Below are 20,386 nucleotides of genomic sequence, written 5' to 3' on the forward strand. Positions count from 1 at the left end.
GATAAGAGTGTGTTGGCGGTGTCTGTGGGGCTCATGGGAAAGAGTTTTGCCACAGCAGCTGCAGGGGAGGGTGGGCGCTGAGCTGCTCGGTTTGAAGAGCTAGTATCGCCTGGAGCGTGTCCCCTTGGCGCTCCATAACATTTAAGATCCACTCCATGGCTTCTTTCTGGTGTGCCGCATTCTCCTTTCGGTCCCTCTTCTCGCTGTCCCGCCACTCCTTCAGTTTCTGTTTCTCGGCGGTGGGCTGCATCATAACGTCGCGCAGAAAGTCCTCCTTCATTCTTCTTGGCCGCTTTCTAATTCTGCGCAGCCGTTCTGCCGCCGATAACAAAAAGGGAGGCTGTGCTCCCAAGGTCATCTCTGTTAAGTTTAAATGCAACATTTTACAGAAGCAGTATTGTTTGCAACACAGACAAGACTGATTCAGTGCTTTAAAACACAGCCAGTACTTACAGACCTGTCACTAACTGGCTGAACCAGGCAAGCACACATGAGCCACAAGACCCCCAAAATGGTGAGTAGTCACAGGGGCAGGGTAAATCACTCTTCCTGGACCCTGCTGTACACTGGGCATGTGGCTCTTGGGGAGAGCCAGCACTGTAGGGGGGGCCTGATAATCATTCCTGTCCCCACACTTTCCACGGGAGGTGATCATAATGGAAGATATCTCGCTGCTGAGGGTGAGCATGGAATCAAAGGAGGGCCTTCTCCAAGCCTGTGGTTCCACCCTGGCCTCTATACAGCTCCCCTGTGTGCAGCAGTGGCCCCTCCCGCCCCCCACGTGATGGGACAGTGGCGCGGGATAGTTACCATTAATGGGGCAAGAATCAAAGCAGCTCTGCCAAAGAACCTGCGGCAGCGGATTGCCCAGTATCTCAATGAAGGAACATTAATCCACACTGTGTAGAGGAAAGCACAGGAGTTTATTACACACGGTGCTGGCGGAGTCACTGTGCTTATCAGGCTCAGAGACACTGCAGAACAATTAATTACAATAGATTATATAGGGTGCTCATTGTGTGGAGAGAAGCGACAGGGATGGGTTTTCCCAAACCCCTGGATAGGTTCTCGCAGCAAGACAAGACAAGCACAACAGGCCAATGGTCTAAAAGATTACGTAATGGCTCCTCCCATCGCCCAAATTAACATATTGCTGACACACAGGTAATTACCCCCAAACCATGTCTATTAAAGTATATAGGTTAAATCCTAATTTTGGGGTCCAGGGGAATGAGGTAGCAGCTCTCCGGGTTGACCAACAGGTACATTCCTGGAGATTTAAAGCAAAAAAGCAGGTTTCAGAGTAACAGCCGTGTTAGTCTGTATTCGCAAAAAGAAAAGGAGTACTTGTGGCACCTTAGAGACTAACCAATTTATTTGAGCATAAGCTTTCGTGAGCTACAGCATCCGATGAAGTGAGCTGTAGCTCACGAAAGCTTATGCTCTAAGTTGGTTAGCAAAAAAGCAGTAATTAGTATTTAACAATAACAATTGTTTGTAAGTTTACCTTTGCATTTTTGTGGGCTAGGATTGGCATACATCTGTGAGGGGAGGGTGTCATAACTCATGTCAATCATATTAGGCCTCTGCCCGAACTGTGTCTGGGATCTGAGGGGTATTGTACCACTATCTCCTCGCTGCATTAGGGAGTAACCATGAGGCCTTTCTCAGCACTTCATGTGTCTATAACTTACGATAAGGATGCCCAGTTACATTCAGAGTTACGCTGACTCTGCTCACTGACTAGAAACACACAAGGTTATCTGTTTACCGCAGCTTTCTCTTAGCCACGTATTGTTCTTTGTCAGCTAGTCCTCATCTGGGCCTATATGAAAAGTTCTTAGCAGAAACTGTGGTAGTTAAGATCTTACATCCACCGCAAATGGATTTTGGCCCTTCACTCCACGGGAGTTTCCTGGAGATCTCCGAGGGAGATTCCTGTGAAGTGAGGGAGTCAATCAACAGCCTGTTCTGCCGCTCAGACTAGGCATGCGGTGGGAGACCAGCCTGCTGCCCCCAACCACTCGCTTCAGCAATTCCCAAAATCAGATCCACTTACCAGGGACCTCCTCTCCTGTTTGTGCTTCGCCAAGATCTGACTGCTGTGACTGGCTAGGCTCCTCCGGGGTAGAAAAGAGCTCCTAGCTGCATGCATCTTTGCCTCTGGGTCCCCCTTCCCCTCCACATCCTCTTCCAAGATTTCCTCCTCTTGGCTCAGCCCACTCTCGACTGGCACGCGAGCCAATGAAGTATCCACAGGGGCCTTCGCAGTAGAGGTGGGGTCACCACTGAGTATCACGTCCATCTCTTTGCAGAACCGGCAGCTCGTGGGCATAGCACCGGAGTGGCGGTTTGCCTCCCACACCTTGTGGTAGGCGTTCCGCAGCTCCTTCACTTTGACCCTGCACCGCAGTGTGTCCCAATCATGGCCCTTTTCTATCATGCATCGAGAAATCTGTCCGTAGGTATCGTAATTGCTATGGCTGAAGCACAGCTGGGACTGCACAGTCTCCTCTCCCCAAATGCTGATGAGGTCCAGCAGCTCAGCATTGCTCCAAGCAGGGGATTGCCTGGTGCATGGAGCAGGCATGGCCACCTGGAAAGATGTGCTGAGACCACTGCACGCATCACCAAGCAAACAGGAAGGGGACTTTCAAATTTCCAAAGGAATTTATGGGGTGGGGATGATGGTTGGTCACCTGAGGACAGGGCAGTAGAGTTCAAACTGATGACCAGAGAGGTGAGAACAGGCATTGTGGGACACCTCCTGGAGCCCAATCGCAGAGCTGTAATCACCATGGTGTCACACTGGCACCGCAGCGCTGTAGCCGGGGCACAGAAAGCTGTACGCCTCTTGTCGGGGTGGTTTTTTTAAAGCGCTACAACTGTGCGGTTTCTGCGCATGAAGTGGCTTGGCAGGGTGTACACCTCATTAGAGTCAGACTGAATGTGGTTCCAAACTCCACAGCTTGAGACCATCTCTAATCATGATATATTTTTGAGTTTGTAATACATTGAATAGTGATGGCAGAAGTGTTTTAGTGGGAGTTGGCTCAGATAGATTAAAGATTCCCCTCCCATTACCACACTTACAATCACCTATTTTTAGAATCAAACCTGAAGCAAACCCTTTCTGGGGGGTCGTAAATGGAGTGGATTGCTTATTACAGGGTTACAAGGCAAGAAAATTCCTGATCAGCTGATCCTTTAGTAGTACTAGGAACGCTAGTTATTACAGTAGATCTCCAGAAAGAGTGGCAGGCAGAAATTTGGTATGAAAAAAATCCCTCTTCCATAATTATATAGTATAAAAGAATCTGGTTATGGAAAAATTGAGTTAAATTAAATAACAACAATGTAAAAAAAACAAAAAAAATCACTGAATATTTGGATACTTGGCTTCTGCCCATTGATTTTTTTCGGAAAGGGAACACTTGCCAGCTGTATAAGAATTTTCAGAACGATGATGAACTGAACATGGATTCTGTATTCACACACTGGATACAAGCTTCATGACAGATAGAAAAGAAACATTATGGCTTGTCAGAAGCTTGGAGATAACATCCAAAAAAAATGGACCATCCAAAAAACAACCCTTAGAAAACACATAGAAGACACAATGGTGAGTAAAATTTATGACTGTCTGCGATAATTGTGCAATGACTATGTTATAAAATTAGTGAACATGGATATGTCAAAATGCAACGCAAGCTAAGCTTGCCTTTTGCCTTTGGTTCCTTCTGCATTCAGGACTTTGTACATTCCTTGTAAATAAACAAGACTCATCATAGAAAATACCAGACTCAATCATCAATTTCTACTCCCACCTGGAGTAGGGCCCCTGCACTTTGACTAGCCACTCAGGTCAAAAAGGAGGAACATTGTATTTGACATTTTATTTTAATCTGCTTGAGAACGTCTGTTTTCAAACCAGAGCATAAAAACAATGTTGAAACCACTATAATCAGGCTTATACAATCATTATACAAACACCCACCATAACATCTTCATACACTAATAACCACATAGGTATAGTGTTTCCATAGTCATAACACTGGGCCAAATTCATCCCTGGAGTAACTCCAATGAAATGAAAATATTAAGACCACTAGAATTGTTTCCATGGGGAAAAAAAATGTCTTCCAACTGTTTTAAAACAAATGAGTGTGTACAACTCACACACTCCCTCACTGGGCTACTGCATCAAAACCAGCAAGTGAATTTTACTATAAATATAAGTGGAAAGTTGTTACTACTATCATAAAAGAAGTAATGTGTTTTCAATGTGTGGCATTTAATTTTTAAAATCATTGGGGTATTTCAGCTGGAAAATAGAACTCAAACTTAGAAGCTTAAAATAAGTTTAAGTTGTGCTTAAATGTTAGATAATTCCTCTTCATGTGTATTTAGGGTCCGGTTAAGAAAAGGCACATTATTTGAGAGAGAGATGATAGATAATTAATGGCTATCTACATCTGCTGCAGGTTTAGCAATTATATATAAATAATAATAGTAATAATTAATTAATAATAATACCACAGAAGTAAGCACAGTATTAAAACCTAAGAAAATAGATCCTTTCTAGTCTCAATTTTTAGCCAGTGCTGAACATCAAGGGCCTAGATTATTGAGTCTTTTCCTCCTTTGTCCTAAGGTGGCAAAATAAACAAATGTTTTTAATTAATGTTCTGTTTCTGATAGTAATTACTGCTATCACATTCAGCAAGTGACATTATTGCTGGAAGAAAAGGAGTACTTGTGGCACCTTAGAGACTAACCAATTTATTTGAGCATAAGCTTTCGTGAGCTACAGCTCACTTCATCAGATGCATACTGTGGAAAGTGTAGAAGATCTTTTATACACACAAAGCATGAAAAAATACCTCCCCCCACCCCACTCTCCTGCTGGCAATAGCTTATCTAAAGTGATCACTCTCCCTACAATGTGTATGATAATCAAGTTGGGCCATTTCCAGCACAAATCCAGGTTTTCTCAACACCCCCACCCCCCCACACAAACCCACTCTCCTGCTGGTAATAGCTTATCTAAAGTGACCACTCTCCTTACAATGGGTGGGGGGAGCTATTTTTTCATGCTTTGTGTGTATAAAAGATCTTCTACACTTTCCACAGTATGCATCTGATGAAGTGAGCTGTAGCTCACGAAAGCTTATGCTCAAATAAATTGGTTAGTCTCTAAGGTGCCACAAGGACTCCTTTTCTTTTTGCGAATACAGACTAACACGGCTGTTACTCTGAAACCTGTCATTATTGCTGGAGACACTCCAGATTTGCTCAGACATTGTACCTCTATTAACCTGTAGGTTGAATTTTTCAGTTATTAAAATGTCAGTATTTACTGGCTGAAAAAGCAATAGCTGTCCTTATCAGTTATGTTACACCCTCTGATTACATATGAACAAGCTGAGAAATTGTTACTCTGTGAAATGTATGTTGCTTCTGGAGAGCTCTTATCTGCTCAAGCTATAACCTGAACAAAGACAGGGTGAAAGAGGCACATATGGAAAACACCTACTTTCACAGATGGAAAGTTACCGGATAATGCTGAAACACTTCTCATTTCCTCAACATCTTCATAAGTGAATATTTTGAATCAAAAGAAAAGTCTTTGTATTATATTTGCAAAGATGTTAGCTTGACACCTCTGGGTCCCACACACTCTCACAGACAGTGGGCAGTTTTCTCTGTGATGTGACACCCGAGAGAATGATGATGTGTAGCAGAACACAAACATTATCATTTACCTAGGGAGAGCCCAAGGGAAGCAAACTATTCCCCATTGTGTTTGTAATTTCCCTGGAAGCTTTAGTGGGCCTGCCCATCTCATTACTAAAAGCACTCACTGCTTTTTCCCAGCACTGGCTGTTTGGAAACTCCTCTGAGTAGATCTTATTGTACCTCACTTTGTCCATTGTCAGCCTCACTGATTACTGGGTCATGTACTTTCTTTTTACTACTTGTGAAGAATTGGCTAAGAAATTCTCAGACATTAAAATATCATGTAGCTTGTTTAAATGGCTGCTTTTGTGACCTAGGCATAAGATTTGATGACCATGTTTTCTAGCTTCAGTTCATAAATTCCAAGGCCAGCAAGGACCTTTTCAGCCTGATAGCTATATACATGAAATTACCACCTATAACATTACTGTAACAACAATTACTATAACTTCACTATAACAACAATGCTCAGTGCATCATGAGCCTTCCGAAGACAACCGACATGACAAACTTTGCATTGGATACCACACAATCATATTATAAGGATGAACATGGGAGTGCTGGGTGTTCCCCTGAGGTACAGAGCATCACAAATGGCATGAATTATGTTACCCATGCTTTAATTCTTTATTAATCAAGTCCCATATCAGCCACTCTGTTATCTTGCCCCAGTTATAGATGTGCAGGTATGGTAGCTTTGTCTTTATCTCTTTTATTTTGCATAAGTGAGTTCTCTGGGTGTAGCCTTCTTTTCTGTTTCTCTCCACAGAAAGCTTATTGCAAGTAAATAACAGGAATAGTCTTTGTAGTCTCCCTGTTGGTTCACTTAGAACTGTACTACAACAAAGTACTAGAGAATAACATGCAGAAAATAATCTTATACTATCAAGGAAGGGGACTGGATCAATGGCTCTCCAACTCTCCCAGGCCTTGATTCAACAATGTACTTAAACACATTCTGCAGATTACCCTGTAGGACAGGGATGGGCAAACTTTTTGGCCTGAGGGCCACATCAGGGTCCCAAAACTGTATGGAGGGCCTGATAGGGAAGGCTGTGCCTCCTCAAACAGCCTGGCCCCCTATCTGCCCCTCTCACTTCTCGCCCCTTTACTGCCCCCCTCAGAACCTCCAACCCATCCAACCCCCCCACCACTCCTTGTCCCCTGACCACCCCATCCTGGGACCTCCCCGCCCCAACCACCCCCCCAGTACCCCACCTCCTATCCAAGCCCCCTGCTCCCTGTCCCCTGATTGCCCCAACCCCTATCCATAAGCCCGCCCTCTGACAGGCCCCCCAGGATTCCCACGCCTATCCAATCCCCCCCCATTCCCCGTCCCCTTACCGCCCCCTCCCCAGAACCTCCGCCCCATCCAACGCCCCCCTGCTCCCTGTCCCCTGACTGCCCCCCAGGACTCCCTGCCCCTTATCCACCCCCCCCCCACTCCTCACCCCCTTACTATGCCACTCAGAGCAGCAGGACTGGCAGCCGCGCCGCCTGGCTGGAGCCAGCCACTCTGCCCGGCAGGAGCTCGCAGCCCTGCCGCCCAGAGCACTGGCAGCACGGCAAGCTGAGGCTGAGGGGGAGGGACTGGAGGGGGAGAGAAGGGGAGGGGCCAGGGGCTAGCCTCCCCGGCTGGGAGCTCAAGGGCCAGGGGGATGGTCCCGCGGGAGATAATTTGCCCACCTCTGCTGTAGGAGATATCCATTCATGGACCAATTTCCACTGCTCAAACCCTAGTATTCCACTGCTTGGTTGTCAAAACATTTCTTTCTAGGGACCAGCTAAAAGGGCTCTTCAAACAACAGGGAGCCAGTGGTTCGTAAGTTGAGAATTATTTTACTAGATAATTTATTGGACGGGTTTTTGCCTGACTCAGATGGGGGGACGAAGGGAAGGAAGAAGAAAAAAATTATGTCCACAGCGTATAATATAACCAGGGCTTAATTTGTGCCAGGGCTTGCCAGGGATGAGCCTTGGCACATCTGAGTTGGGCAGCTCATAGCCCCGGCACCTCTGGACTTGCTGCATCAGTTGTGAATGTAAAAAAATTGCTTGAGCCTCAGCACCTAATTGCTTGAGCCCCGGCATCTCTTTCATTACAAATTAAGTCTGAATATAACATTATCTTTAGAAAACCAAATATTTGTTTGCAATGAAGGTCATCGAACACAAGGACCTTATTCTCCAGACACTTAGTTTATGGGTTAATTAGATGTTATTTGTACACCCCAATGCTAGTGCTAACCATATGTGTTTTTTCCTATGGTTTGAGGCTTTATGTTTTTAAAAGCCACATGCAATGAGAAAACCTTTTACTTTATTAACTTAAGCATTCAAGTGAAATTGTAACTTTCACAACTAATTGGATATTTTAAACTTAATTTAAAATGCTGGTCTATGAAATGAGTTACAACAAAACATTGTCAGCTTCCTCACATACCTGTTAGCTTGGTCAAATCTATTTTTCCAACCCATTACCGACAAGAGAACATACGAAAAGAGGGGAAATAAAAGGTGCTCTTTTTTTGTGGTCTGGTAATTGGCTTCTGGCCACCTCTGTGGCACTTTCCGTGTACAAGCTGAGTTACTGGTCTGTCAGAGGTCAGGCTGGAAGACTGGTATGAAATCCTGGTCCCTCTGAAGTCAATGGAAGTTTTGCCATTGATTTCACGGGGCCAGAATTTCACCTCTGACGAGGAGTCAAGTTTCAGTTGTTGGGTGAAGTTTCCTTCTCTCTTCCAGTGTCAAGGAATCACTTGGAATGAAATCAGATATGCAGGCAAAGACCAAATTCAGGACCAGCTAAGGCATGTTGTTAAATCTGAGAAACACCACTGCCTGAGGTTTGTCATAGTTACCAAAGTAACTGTACTTCTAACCCCTTCATGGCCTCCTTGAGGGCACCCCACTCAGGTATCAGGCTTTTACCACCACCTTTCTCAGGGTGGGAACCTCTGTTCCTCTCCCTCCAGAGATCAGGGATTCAGGCTGCAATTTCCTCCAGCAATTCACTGTGATCACCTTAGCAAGCCTGAGTTTAGTTCACCACCTGGCACCCTGCTCTCTCCCAGGAACTATGAGAGAGATACCAGTGACCAGCCTGCCTTCATCCAGCAAGGTATTTATTTAGAACAAAAGCATTACAGAGAGAACATATCTTGAAAACAATAAATAGCTTACATGCCGGCCTGTCTTACTAGGTGTCGCCCATTTTCCATATGGAGACCCTAGTAGGTTTCAAGGTCCTTCAAACCCCTCCAGCAAGGTCTGTCCCTCTGGGTCCCTGTGTCATATCAGTGCTTGCATTCAGTGAGAGTGACCCCCCCTCTATATCAGGCTGGCCACTTCATACTAATCTCAGTTTTTTGTTTGCAGGGTGTCTTGAACAAAACCAATATATGCACTTTTCCCCAAGGAGTAGTACTTCTGCAGACTTGCTACCTGTCTAAGGATTTTCAATAATTATCCCCCAGTGCTTTAATTCCTGATAGTTTGTTCTTGATTTAGGTGATGTCTCCATAGTCATTTCATTACTTGTTGTTGCAAGAAAGAAATTAACCCTGTTCCTCCTGGCGGGTAACAGTACAAGTGAGCGGAAACTGACTCAGACCTATTTTTCCATTTAAAAAAAAATCAGAAATTTCTCAGGTCTCCACAAGGTTTAACAGCTTGCCATTTATTAGACTGATAACTATGGGCATGACCCATACCTTCCTGCTGTTGACAGAAAGACTCTTTTTCAGTGGAATTTAGATCGAAGTCTTGAAGCAAAAAAAATGAAGAAAAGGACAAGCACAAAGAAAAAAAAAACTGACACAAAAGGAAAACACAAACCTTCCTGCCTCCCTTCCTGGGTTAAGCCAGTTTTGGAAACCAATGTTAATGAAGAACAGTAAGTAGGTCATTGCATAAGCATTTACTTGAGGAACACTGAAGAGAATTGATAGGAACTGAACAAGTACATTGTCAAGTATCAGAATAAGATCTTAAGAACTCTGTTTTTCTATCTGTACCTCAGTAGGCTCACTTCATTAAATTAAATACTTCTGTTTGCATGTTACAAAATCACGTGGTGGTGCTGGCATTTAAGTAGAAGAGGTAACTGAATTTAACCACAGGCGATGGAAACTGAATGACCTTTTAGACATTAACCAGATCTGAATTGAGTCTTTCACACGCAAATATAGATAAACCTCACCCTCTAATAAGCAATGCATACAGATTCTATAACTTCAGCAAACAGTCCAGTGCACTGGGAAATCTATCTTATCTTTGACAGGTTTCAGAGAAGCAGCCGTGTTAGTCTGTATTCACAAAAAGAAAAGGAGTACTAGTGGCACCTTAGAGACTAGCCAATTTATTTGAGCATAAGCATTCGTGAGCTACAGCTCACTTCATCAGATGCATTCAGTGGAAAATACAGTGGGGAGATTTATATACACAGAGAACATGAAACAATGGGTGTTACCATACACACTGTAACGAGAGTGATCACTTAAGATGAGCTATTACCAGCAGGAGAGCAGGGGTGGGGGTGGGGGGACCTTTTGTAGTGATAATCAAGGTGGGCCATTTCCAGCAGTTGACAAGAATGTCTGAGGAACAGCGGAGGGAGGGGAATAAACATGGGGAAATAGTTGTACTTTGTGTAATGACCCATCCACTCCCAGTCTTTATTCAAGCCTAAGTTAATTGTATCCAGTTTGCAAATTAATTCCAATTCAGCAGTCTCTCGTTGGAGTCTGTTTTTGAAGTTTTTTTGTTGAAGAATTGCCACTTTTAGGTCTGTAATCGAGTGACCAGAGAGATTGAAGTGTTCCCCAACTGGTTTTTGAATGTTATAATACTTGACGTCTGATTTGTGTCCATTTATTCTTTTACATAGAGACTGTCCAGTTTGACCAATGTACATGGCAGAGGGGCATTGCTGGCACATGATGGCATATATCACATTGGTAGATGTGCAGGTGAACGAGCCTCTGATAGTGTGGCTGATGTGATTAGTCCCTATGATGGTGTCCCCTGAATAGATATGTGGACACAGTTGGCAACGGGCTTTGTTGCAAGGATAGGTTCCTGGGTTAGTGGTTCTGTTGTGTGGTGTGTGGTTGCTGGTGAGTATTTGCTTCAGGTTGGGGGGGCTGTTTGTAAGCAAGGATTGGCCTGTCTCCCAAGATCTGTGAGAGTGATGGGTCATCCTTAGGATAGGTTGTAGATCCTTGATGATGCGTTGGAGAGGTTTTAGTTGGGGGCTGAAGGTGACGGCTAGTGGCGTTCTGTTATTTTCTTTGTTGGGCCTGTCCTGTAGTAGGTGACTTCTGGGTACTCTTCTGGCTCTGTCAATCTGTTTCTTCACTTCAGCAGGTGGGTATTGTAGTTGTAAGAACGCTTGATAGAGATCTTGTAGGTGTTTGTCTCTGTCTGAGGGGTTGGAGCAAATGCGGTTGTATCATAGAGCTTGGCTGTAGACAATGGATCGTGTGGTGTGGTCTGGATGAAAGCTGGAGGCATGTAGGTAAGTATAGCCGTCAGTAGGTTTCCGGTATAGGGTGGTGTTTGTGACACAAATGTGTAAATGGACACAAATAAGACATCAAGAATTATAACATTCAAAAACCAGTCGGAGAACACTTCAATCTCTCTGGTCACTCGATTACAGACCTAAAAGTCGCAATATTACAACAAAAAAACTTCAAAAACAGACTCCAGCGAGAAACTGCTGAATTGGAATTAATTTGCAAACTGGACGCCATTAAATTAGGCTTGAATAAAGACTGGGAGTCGATGCGTCATTACACAAAGTAAAACTATTTCCCCATGTTTATTTTTCCCCCCTACCGTTCCTCAGACGTTCTTGTCAACTGCTGGAAATGGCCCACCTTGATTATCACTACAAAAGGTTTTTATTTTGTTTTTTTTCTCTTCTGCTGGTAATAGCTCACCTTACCTGATCACTCTCGTTACAGTGTGTATGGTAACACCCATTGTTTCATGTTCTCTGTGTATATAAAATCTCCCTATTGTATTTTCCACTGCATGCATCCAATGAAGTGAGCTGTAGCTCATGAAAGCTTATGCTCAAATAAATGTGTTAGTCTCTAAGGTGCCACAAGTCCTCTTTTTCTTTTTACTGAAGACTATGACGTTTTGGTGTGATTTTGTCTTTTAGAATGGGTGATACTGCTGCTGTAAGGTTCAAAAGAGAAACTCTCTGTTGATGCTGATGTAAGCCAATACTAAGCAGTTTCATGACACTTAAAGATTAATCTCATCACTGTCCAAGGGCCCAGATGTCTATGCATCATCAGTGCAATATATCAGTCTGTGTTCAATTAACCTGCTGCCCAGGCCCTTGCACACATCAGAACTCTGCAACTCAGCTGGTTGTCGTTTGAAAAAGATGGCAACTCTCAGAGTCTCTATAGCCACCCATTGCAATGAATGGGAAGTAATTTGCTGCTCTTTCACCATTGCAGGCCAATATACATTCTTTTAAGGGTTGGGCTGTTAGCCATTTACAGATTCAATTTAAGCTTTTTACTCACACTTAATCTTGAAGGAGTGGCTGGTTTATGGTGATGTATAAATGTATAATGTTCCAGCTCTGCCCTACTGATAAAGCTTGAATTTTGAACTGAATTTCTTTACAAAGGAATTTGATTTCAAGCTGCACCTAGATGATGAAAAGCGGTGCTTAAGGTGTAGATATTTGCTAACTGGCTCCACTCCCGATGTAATCATGAGATGTGATAGCTATGTAAAGCACACCAGAACCTGTTCAGTCTCTACTCTCTAAAGGAGGGGCAGAGTCTATTCACACAAAGAAGGAAGCCAGAAGCCAGCAGCAAAGATGTCTGAACTGGAAACTGCAATGGGAATGATCATTGTTGTCTTTGACAAGTATTCCAGGGCTGAAGGCAATAAGCAAACCCTCACCAAAGGAGAACTAAAGACCCTCCTGGAAAAAGAGCTACCCAACTTCCTCTCGGTAAAGTGATGGTTCACTATAGTTTCTCTGTAATAGACTTAGAGCAATATGAAGAGAGACATTTTTGGTGCTTTGTGCAGGGAATTGGCTACAGAAATCATTACTGTTAAGAGAAGTTGTGTGGGACCTTTTCTTGTGCATCATGCTGACAATGTGGCTTTGAAAGTGAAGGCAGATCACAGAACTGAATGTGGTAGTCAGAATAAATCCTAATTGTCAGGTTTTCTGTATTTCTCATTCCTCACTCTCTAGTTTTCAGGGCAATGGCATTTAAACAAAATATTTACTTCTTCAGAAGTCATCTGCTCCTGCTGTTTATTCCCCACCAGAATTCGTAATCCCATATGATGTCTCAATTAACTGCTGTGAAAAAGGATTGTGATGCTAACAACTGAATATAATGACAGCAAATGGGAAGTCTCCTGGTCTGGGCATTTATACCACAATTCTTACTGTGATATCTGAGCATGTATACAAGTATGGTATATAAGCAGCAGTGGGACAGAGTAGATGAACTTGGAAGAATTGTCTGTGAAGTGTCCTTCTTAATAACAAATAAAGGGAAAGAACTAAAGAAAATGTTTCAGATAACAGCATTGTTAAATAATCAGAATGTGCTCTTAAATATTTTTCATCTATCTCTGTAGCATGTCTACACTGGCGCTTTACAGCGCTGAAACTTGCAGCGCTCGGCGGGGAGGGGTTTCACACCCCTGAGCAAGAAAGTTGCAGCGCTGTAAAGTGCCAGTGTAGACAAGTATTGCACGCTCTGCAATGTGGTATCATGAGATATTTGACATTCTTAAAAACATTAAGTTTCAAAGGATATTTTCTAGAAAATGATAACATTAGAGGTGGTTGGAACATTTTTGTCAGAATGATTTTCCAATTAAAAACTCCTTTTCCACAAAACTGAAATTTCCTGTGAGGAAAATTTCACTTTTGATGAAAAATTTCAATTTTCCATTGGGAAAATCGAAATAACAGCTTGCCTTCTTCCCTGTTGGAAGGCTCCTGTCTGACAAATGCTTTTCAGAAGGGCTGCAGAGGCTGAGCACCTGGTCCCTGGCTCTCTGCCCTCCGGCTATCAGCCTCCCAGTCCCAGCACTGGCTGGAAAGAGAGAGAGCCCTGACCCCCAGCCTCCCCACCTCCCCCCTGGTTTAGGGTCCAGAGAGACCGAGAGCTGGAAAACTCTGTCTCCCCACCTCCCTCACACCCACTCCTGCCCTAGGACCAGAAAGGCTGAATGGCCCAGCTCTCTGGTTCTCAAGCAGCTGGGCTGAAAGGCTCTTCTTGTTCCAATGTAGCCACATTTTTTTCAACTTTTTGAACTTGACAATAGCCTTCCAGCCTGGCAGCTGAAAAATTCCACTTCAGTTCCCCTTCCCAAAAATTTCACGTCTTTTGACTTTTCAATCAGAAAACACAAACATTTCCACTCTCGGTACTATCATTTTCTAGGCAGCGCCAAATAATATGTTTGAACTTGGCCATCGCCACCAATAATCCATTTCTAAAATTTGTGACTTGACTTGCATTTAATTGCATTCATATATTTTTAGACTATTATCCAGACTTGTTTTATCAAACTTCATTCAGTAAAGGGAAATCATGGCTTCACATTTAGACACCTGGTTCTCACTGAGCTGAAACAGTAAGGCATGCACATGTAAGGGAAGAATTTGGCCCATTAGGTCAAGCTACTGCATGCCTGTAGCTGTGGCGAGTGTCATATCATATTTGGGGACTGTTGAAGTCTTGCACGAGTCTCTGTAGCATAAAGTTGGCTAATGCACGTTTTGCTGAACTGGGCTGAGTTTAATCCCTACTATGGCTTGCTTATTGCAGTATTCAGACTCACTTTCCAGATTTACTGGTTTTGGTTTTTTTAAAAGAAAGATTCATATTTAGCAGCAAAGATGAGTGAGGTAGACTCTGGAAGAGAAAATATATTTTTATTTTAAAAATTTCACAAAATCTTTCTTGCAAATTAACAAATGTTCAAATCACAACCCATAATGTGTGTTAGCTTCCCAGGGTGTAAATGCAAAAGTTTAACTTCACTTGCCATTATTGGTTCTCCTTATTTACTGCACATCACTTTACTTGTACAATAACAATTTTACTTGGTTCGAAGTCATAATAACTTTCATTCTTGATCGTTTCCATTTCTTTTATATCACTAAAAATTCCATAAAGCTGTTGGGCCAAATTCTGCTTTCACACATTCTGGTGCCTCACAGGAGTTACATTTGTTTGCCTAAATGTAAACTCTTTTCCATTAATTGTCACGGCCCAGGGCCAAATGTTCAAAAAGTGGCTTCCATTTTGTGCACACCCAACACTGAACTTCCAAATAACTGTGCATGCATTCTTAGAGCACTAAGATCAATGTGTGATGTTCAGTCATCACTCAGGGCTTCAGTTATTTGCAAGAGCTCTGCTTTATTGTGTGCATCTACACAACAAATTAAGGTGTAACTGTAGCACAGGTAGGCATATCCATGGTAGCTTTAATCTAGCATGGGTAATAATACTAGTGAGGATGAGGTGGCATGGACTTCAGTGCAGGCTAGCTGCCCCAGTACAACCCGCTGGGGACCCTGGGTATGGACATGGGTCCACAAGTAATTCACTGAATAATTTAAAATTAAGTCTGTTTATGGATAATTTGGAAAAAAGAAAAAGGAACAAAATTTGTGTCATATATTGTTCAGCCAGGACTAGTCACAAACCTGAATTTCTGGTTGAGTTTTTGGCATATCTCAGGTTATAATTCCTCATTTTATTAAAAAAAAAATTAACATTAAATCAGTGAAAAATAAAATAATGGCTATTGAACTAATTAGACTCTGACTCTTCAAACCCTTCAGATTTCAATGAAGCTAAGTATTTAAAATTCACAGTAAAACTGATCAATATTTACATAATTTCATATATGTATAAAATCTAGCTTCAACAAAACCACACTATTTTAGTTAATTATATTTTATAGGTCTCTATTGCCATCCTCTGTTTATTATAAAAACTGCATCCTCTTAAATTCATTGTAACAAATCATTGCCAGGGCTCAGATTAGAACTAAACTTTTTTTTTTTTAAGTGAAAAATGCATATTTTTCAAAATCAAAATGTTTCATGAATTTGTGCTGATTTGGCTCCATTGTTAATTTTTAAAAAATCTGAAAAATCAAAAATTTCATTTCAACATTTTTCTAAACATTTTTTTCTTGAATTTTATTTTAAAAATTCAAAAACATTTTAAAATGGGCAAAATTAAAATAAAACATTTCAATTTTGTTTGAACCTAACCACATTGTTTGAGACTTTTTGAAATGGCCAGTGAACCAAAGGCTCCAACTCCATTATTCACCCAGCTGTACTCAAGCTTCAAGACCTGTTGTAAGCCTTTTCAAAAAAATCTTTAAAACACTCTCAAAATAAGTTATTTTTGCCTGGAAATTGTCATGTTTAATCTCAGCCAGAGGTGAATTGTTGTGGGCAGTTTGAAACAAGCTGGTCAATTTAAATTCTGATAGGCTGAAAACAAAAGGACATGGCTAGGATACTATTTTTTCATCCCATAACGCAAAGTTAACTTTACTAATGCTTCAGAGTCTGCCTTGTGTGTGCACAGCTCCTCGTGACTAACATGTTCAAGTCACTTAGATCAGCTGGAACACTCAAGATGACAATCCCAAAATATTCACATGTGGGGGCTGCACACAGGATGTTCTCACTGAAGACGCCTTATTTTAATGCTCCCACTCTTGGGAGCCTGTTTGTTGACCTTCTAGTATAGTTCAAACACATGTATTTTATTAAGGATTTTTTTGGCGAGGGCAGGGGAGAGCAGGCTGCAAAAGGATGTTTTTAAATTCAGGTGTGAAGATTTTAGCTGGGGTTGGAGTATCTTGTTTAGCATCTTTAGCATTATGCAAGTTTGACCATGAAACATGTTTTTAAAGCAGGTACAGTTCATGCACCTATAGATCTGTTGATAGCTACAGCATTTATTAATTCCATATATATAAGTATACATTTAATGACAGGATTTGGGTCACAGACCTTTTAAGTGTGCGTGCGCTTGCACGCACACACACAAAACTTTTATGAACCCACGGACCTGCTCCATTTGAAGCCAATGGAACTTTTGGCATTGACCTCAATGAGAGGAGTATTTGGGCCCCATAGTCTTCCAAGTATTGTTCTGTTTTCTCCAACAAGATCAACAAGTTACAGTACTGTCCTGATTAAATTACAGAGCACTGCATTAGCATAACAGGAGTTCCAAAGTTCTGCATATCCTATTGTGAGCTGGTGGAATGATTCAGCAGAAACAAAGCCCTGGGGAAGTCAGCCAGGATTTTTTTCCTAAAGGAACCTAACCAGAAATCAAAACAAGTTAACTGAAGCAAAACACAATAACAGGAAATCTGTTAAAAGAAAAGGAGTACTTGTGGCACCTTAGAGACTAACCAATTTATTTGAGCATAAGCTTTCGTGAGCTACAGCATCCGATGAAGTGAGCTGTAGCTCATGAAAGCTTATGCTCAAATAAATTGGTTAGTCTCTAAGGTGCCACAAGTACTCCTTTTCTTTTTGCGAATACAGACTAACACGGCTGTTACTCTGAAAAGGAAATCTGTTGACTCTAGATCAGTGGTTCCCAAACTAGGGGCACCGCTTGTTCAGGGAAAGCCTCTGGCGGGCCGGGCCTGTTTGTTTACCTGCCGCATCTGCAGGTTCAGCCGATTGCGGCTCCCACTGGCTGCAGTTCCCCACTCCAGACAAATGGGGGCTGTGGGAAGCGGCGCGGACCAAGGGACATGCTGGCCGCCGCTTTCCGCAGCCCCCATTGGCCAAGAACGGTGAACCGCAGCCACTGGGAGCTGCGATAGGCCAAACCTGCAGATGCAGCAGGTAAACAAACCGGCACGGCCCAGCAGGGGCTTTCCCTGAACAAGCAATGCCCCTAGTTTGGGAACCACTGCTCTAGATTCAGCCCAGCTCTGTAACAATCTGGTTGGTGGAACCCTTTTCTTCACCCCCATCCCTACATATTACTCCCTCTGCCTCCCAAGCAAGGAATCTATATTTAGTCCCTTAATCACCTGTGGAAAGGTACAAAGAAACTGAGCTGAGGTTAACACTTTCTTCACCGGGGATCAGGTAGTGCCCCTAAACCCTACAGACACTGATACTATGATGTTTGGATCCACACCACATCATTTCTATTGTTCAAGTAACTTACAATTTTGCTGCTGCTTTTAGGACCTCAGAATAAATTCCATGTCTCACTATGGACTGCTTCTTTTCTCTTTTAGTCGGTGAAAGATAAGGAAGCTGTTGACAAACTCTTCAAGGGTCTGGATGAAAATGGAGATTCTGAAGTAGACTTCAATGAATTTGTCATCTTTGTGGCAGCCATGACTTGCTGTTGTCATAAATATTTTGAGCAGAAAGGACCTAAATGATGTAAAACAGCTCATAAGAAGCTGGTCTTTTGATGTATTCCATATGCTAATGTTTTTGCTCGCTTTATTTGCTCCATGTACTGAAATACTGTTTAATCATACTCTGTTTACTTCCCTGTCTTGCATGTTAAGATTCTTCTCCTTCAAATAAAATGCTAGTTTTGCATTCTCGTTACGTATATTTATTGGTCTCTCTCTCTCTCTCTGGAAAAAATGTGGTTTGCACCCCTTTGTTTTTAAAATTCTGATTTTATTCTTAATGGAGAATTTCATCCCAGAGCTCCCCTAAGGATAACAGCTGTTGGAGGTGCACTGGTTGTGCCATAATCCACTGAGCCTCAATTTATTGAGGCCTTACCCCTACAACATTTTAGGGTAAGGGCTCATCTGCACACACAAGATGTACCACCTTAACACTATCAGTATTGTTAAGGTCTAGGAGGTACAACCTCCCTAATGTGGACGTGGTTATATCAGTATAAAGGTACTTTTACCAGGATAGCTTATTCCCATTTGGGAAGGGAAATAAGCTATAGCAGTATAAGGCACCTTTATGACAGTATAAATGTATCCATACTAGGGATGATATGGTATACATATGTCAGTAAAAATGGAAAAAACAAAAACAAAAAACCACCCCCCTGAATGGCATAATAGCATTGGTACAAAAACTGTGGGTAGACCAGACCCAAATTACTGTGACTGTTGCCTCCCCAACAATTGACGAAGACTTATGTATATGGATCCAAAGTGCTGTTCAGTCAATTGGGTGGGAAAGAACATGTGTAACTTCTCTCATTTGAACAAGGCCTAAGTATCAGGTGAACAATAATACTTTGAATGTCCTTCCATCTGAGGATCCAAAGCACGTTACAAAATGAATTTATCCTCTCAGTTCTTCTGTGAGGTATTATCTCCATTTTACACAAGAGGAAACTAAGGTGCAGCGGGATTAGGGCCATATTTTCCGAACTGTGTATGTAGAATCGCTGTGACTGCACAGTGCAACTAAAAACTTGCCCAGGCACTATTGTGAAACTCCGGTCCAAGGTCACACAGGAAGTCAGTGGCAGACACAGAAGTAGGACCCAAATCATATAAGTCCAAGCCTGCGCTTTAACAGGGTGAACTGTCTGTCCTTGAGTGTGTACCTTTCCTGAGTAAATCCTACTTCAGCACTAATTACACCAGTGCTAACCACAGCCGTTCTGAAGAAAAGCTGAATGCTTGATATGTACATTTGTATAGCAACTCTCAAAGCATCAACTTTGGAAACGAGCAGAAAGGGGTAGGTACACAAAATTATTTTCTGGCTGCATTGTAAGTCTGACATCCTTCCCTTTGCCTGGCCGTCGTCTTCCCCTTCAAGCAGTGCTGACTTTGCCTTCAAGACCGACCTTAGGGCTTGGCTACATGGTGAAGGAATTAGGGTTTTTAACCATCCTGGCCTGATTTTGTTCTGCCTGGACAGTTGCCAGTGAAGATGAGCCAGGTTATTTTTGCTCTCTCCCTGCTACCCAGCACTAGGAGTGAAAGGGGAAGAAATATTCAGCGGAGACTTCCCTTTAAAAGAAAGGCCTCCCTTGGAGTTTTCCACTCCTTCCCAGCAAGCTCCAGGGCCAGCTGGATTCTCTCTTGCCATCTTGATGAGGAAGGGGTTGGGGCGGGACAGGGCGGGGTTGTTGTTATGGGGCCGCCTTCCCGGCTGGCTGCTTGTAGATTTGACAGGAGGTGGAGCTGTCTTCCTCCCCTGTGGCACAGGGGCCTGCAGTACGGTTGGAGGTGGGGAAAGTTAGAGACCCCCCTACCTGCACCACTGCTGGCATGAGGTGGGGAAGAGAGGCCAGGGGCATGGTTTTCTGTACGTCTGAGAAGGCAACCCTAGCAGCAATGCTCACTATGGGGGTGGGTGGGTGATTTCTAAAGCACACTAACGTATTGAACATGAAGTGGTCTGTGTAGACTTTGCTGCTGCACATTAATGATCCCCTAGTGTGCATTATACATTAAAGCTGTTTTTCTATCACTCATAGAATCTCAGGATTGGAAGGGACCTCAGGGGGTCATCTAGTCCAACCCCCTGCTCAAAGCAGGACCAATCCCCAATTTTTGGCCCAAATCCCTAAATGGCCCCCTCAAGGATTGAACTCACAACCCTGGGTTTAGCAGGCCCATGTCA

At 42.9% G+C, this 20,386-nt stretch overlaps 1 protein-coding gene across 1 annotated transcript; it reads left to right on the forward strand.

Annotated features, from left to right (window-relative positions):
* The first annotated feature begins 12,526 nt into the window (after window positions 1–12,526).
* S100P (S100 calcium binding protein P) lies at window positions 12,527–18,207 on the forward strand. The gene is made up of 2 exons (XM_074950150.1): window positions 12,527–12,730; window positions 18,058–18,207. Exons 1-2 carry the CDS (start codon window positions 12,593–12,595, stop codon window positions 18,205–18,207), a joined length of 288 nt encoding a protein of 95 aa, XP_074806251.1. The 5' UTR covers window positions 12,527–12,592.
* The last annotated feature ends 2,179 nt before the right edge of the window (window positions 18,208–20,386 follow it).

The sequence above is a fragment of the Natator depressus genome, chromosome 4 (assembly GCF_965152275.1).
Source record: "Natator depressus isolate rNatDep1 chromosome 4, rNatDep2.hap1, whole genome shotgun sequence".
In the NCBI taxonomy this organism is placed as follows: Eukaryota; Metazoa; Chordata; order Testudines; family Cheloniidae; genus Natator; species Natator depressus.

Coding starts and splice junctions, on each gene's coding strand:
- S100P (XM_074950150.1), top strand. CDS start 12,593: ATGTCTGAACTGGAAACTGCAATGGGAATGATCATTGTTGTCTTTGAC. Junction 12,731..18,057: donor AGCTACCCAACTTCCTCTCG/GTAAAGTGATGG, acceptor TTTCTCTTTTAG/TCGGTGAAAGATAAGGAAGC.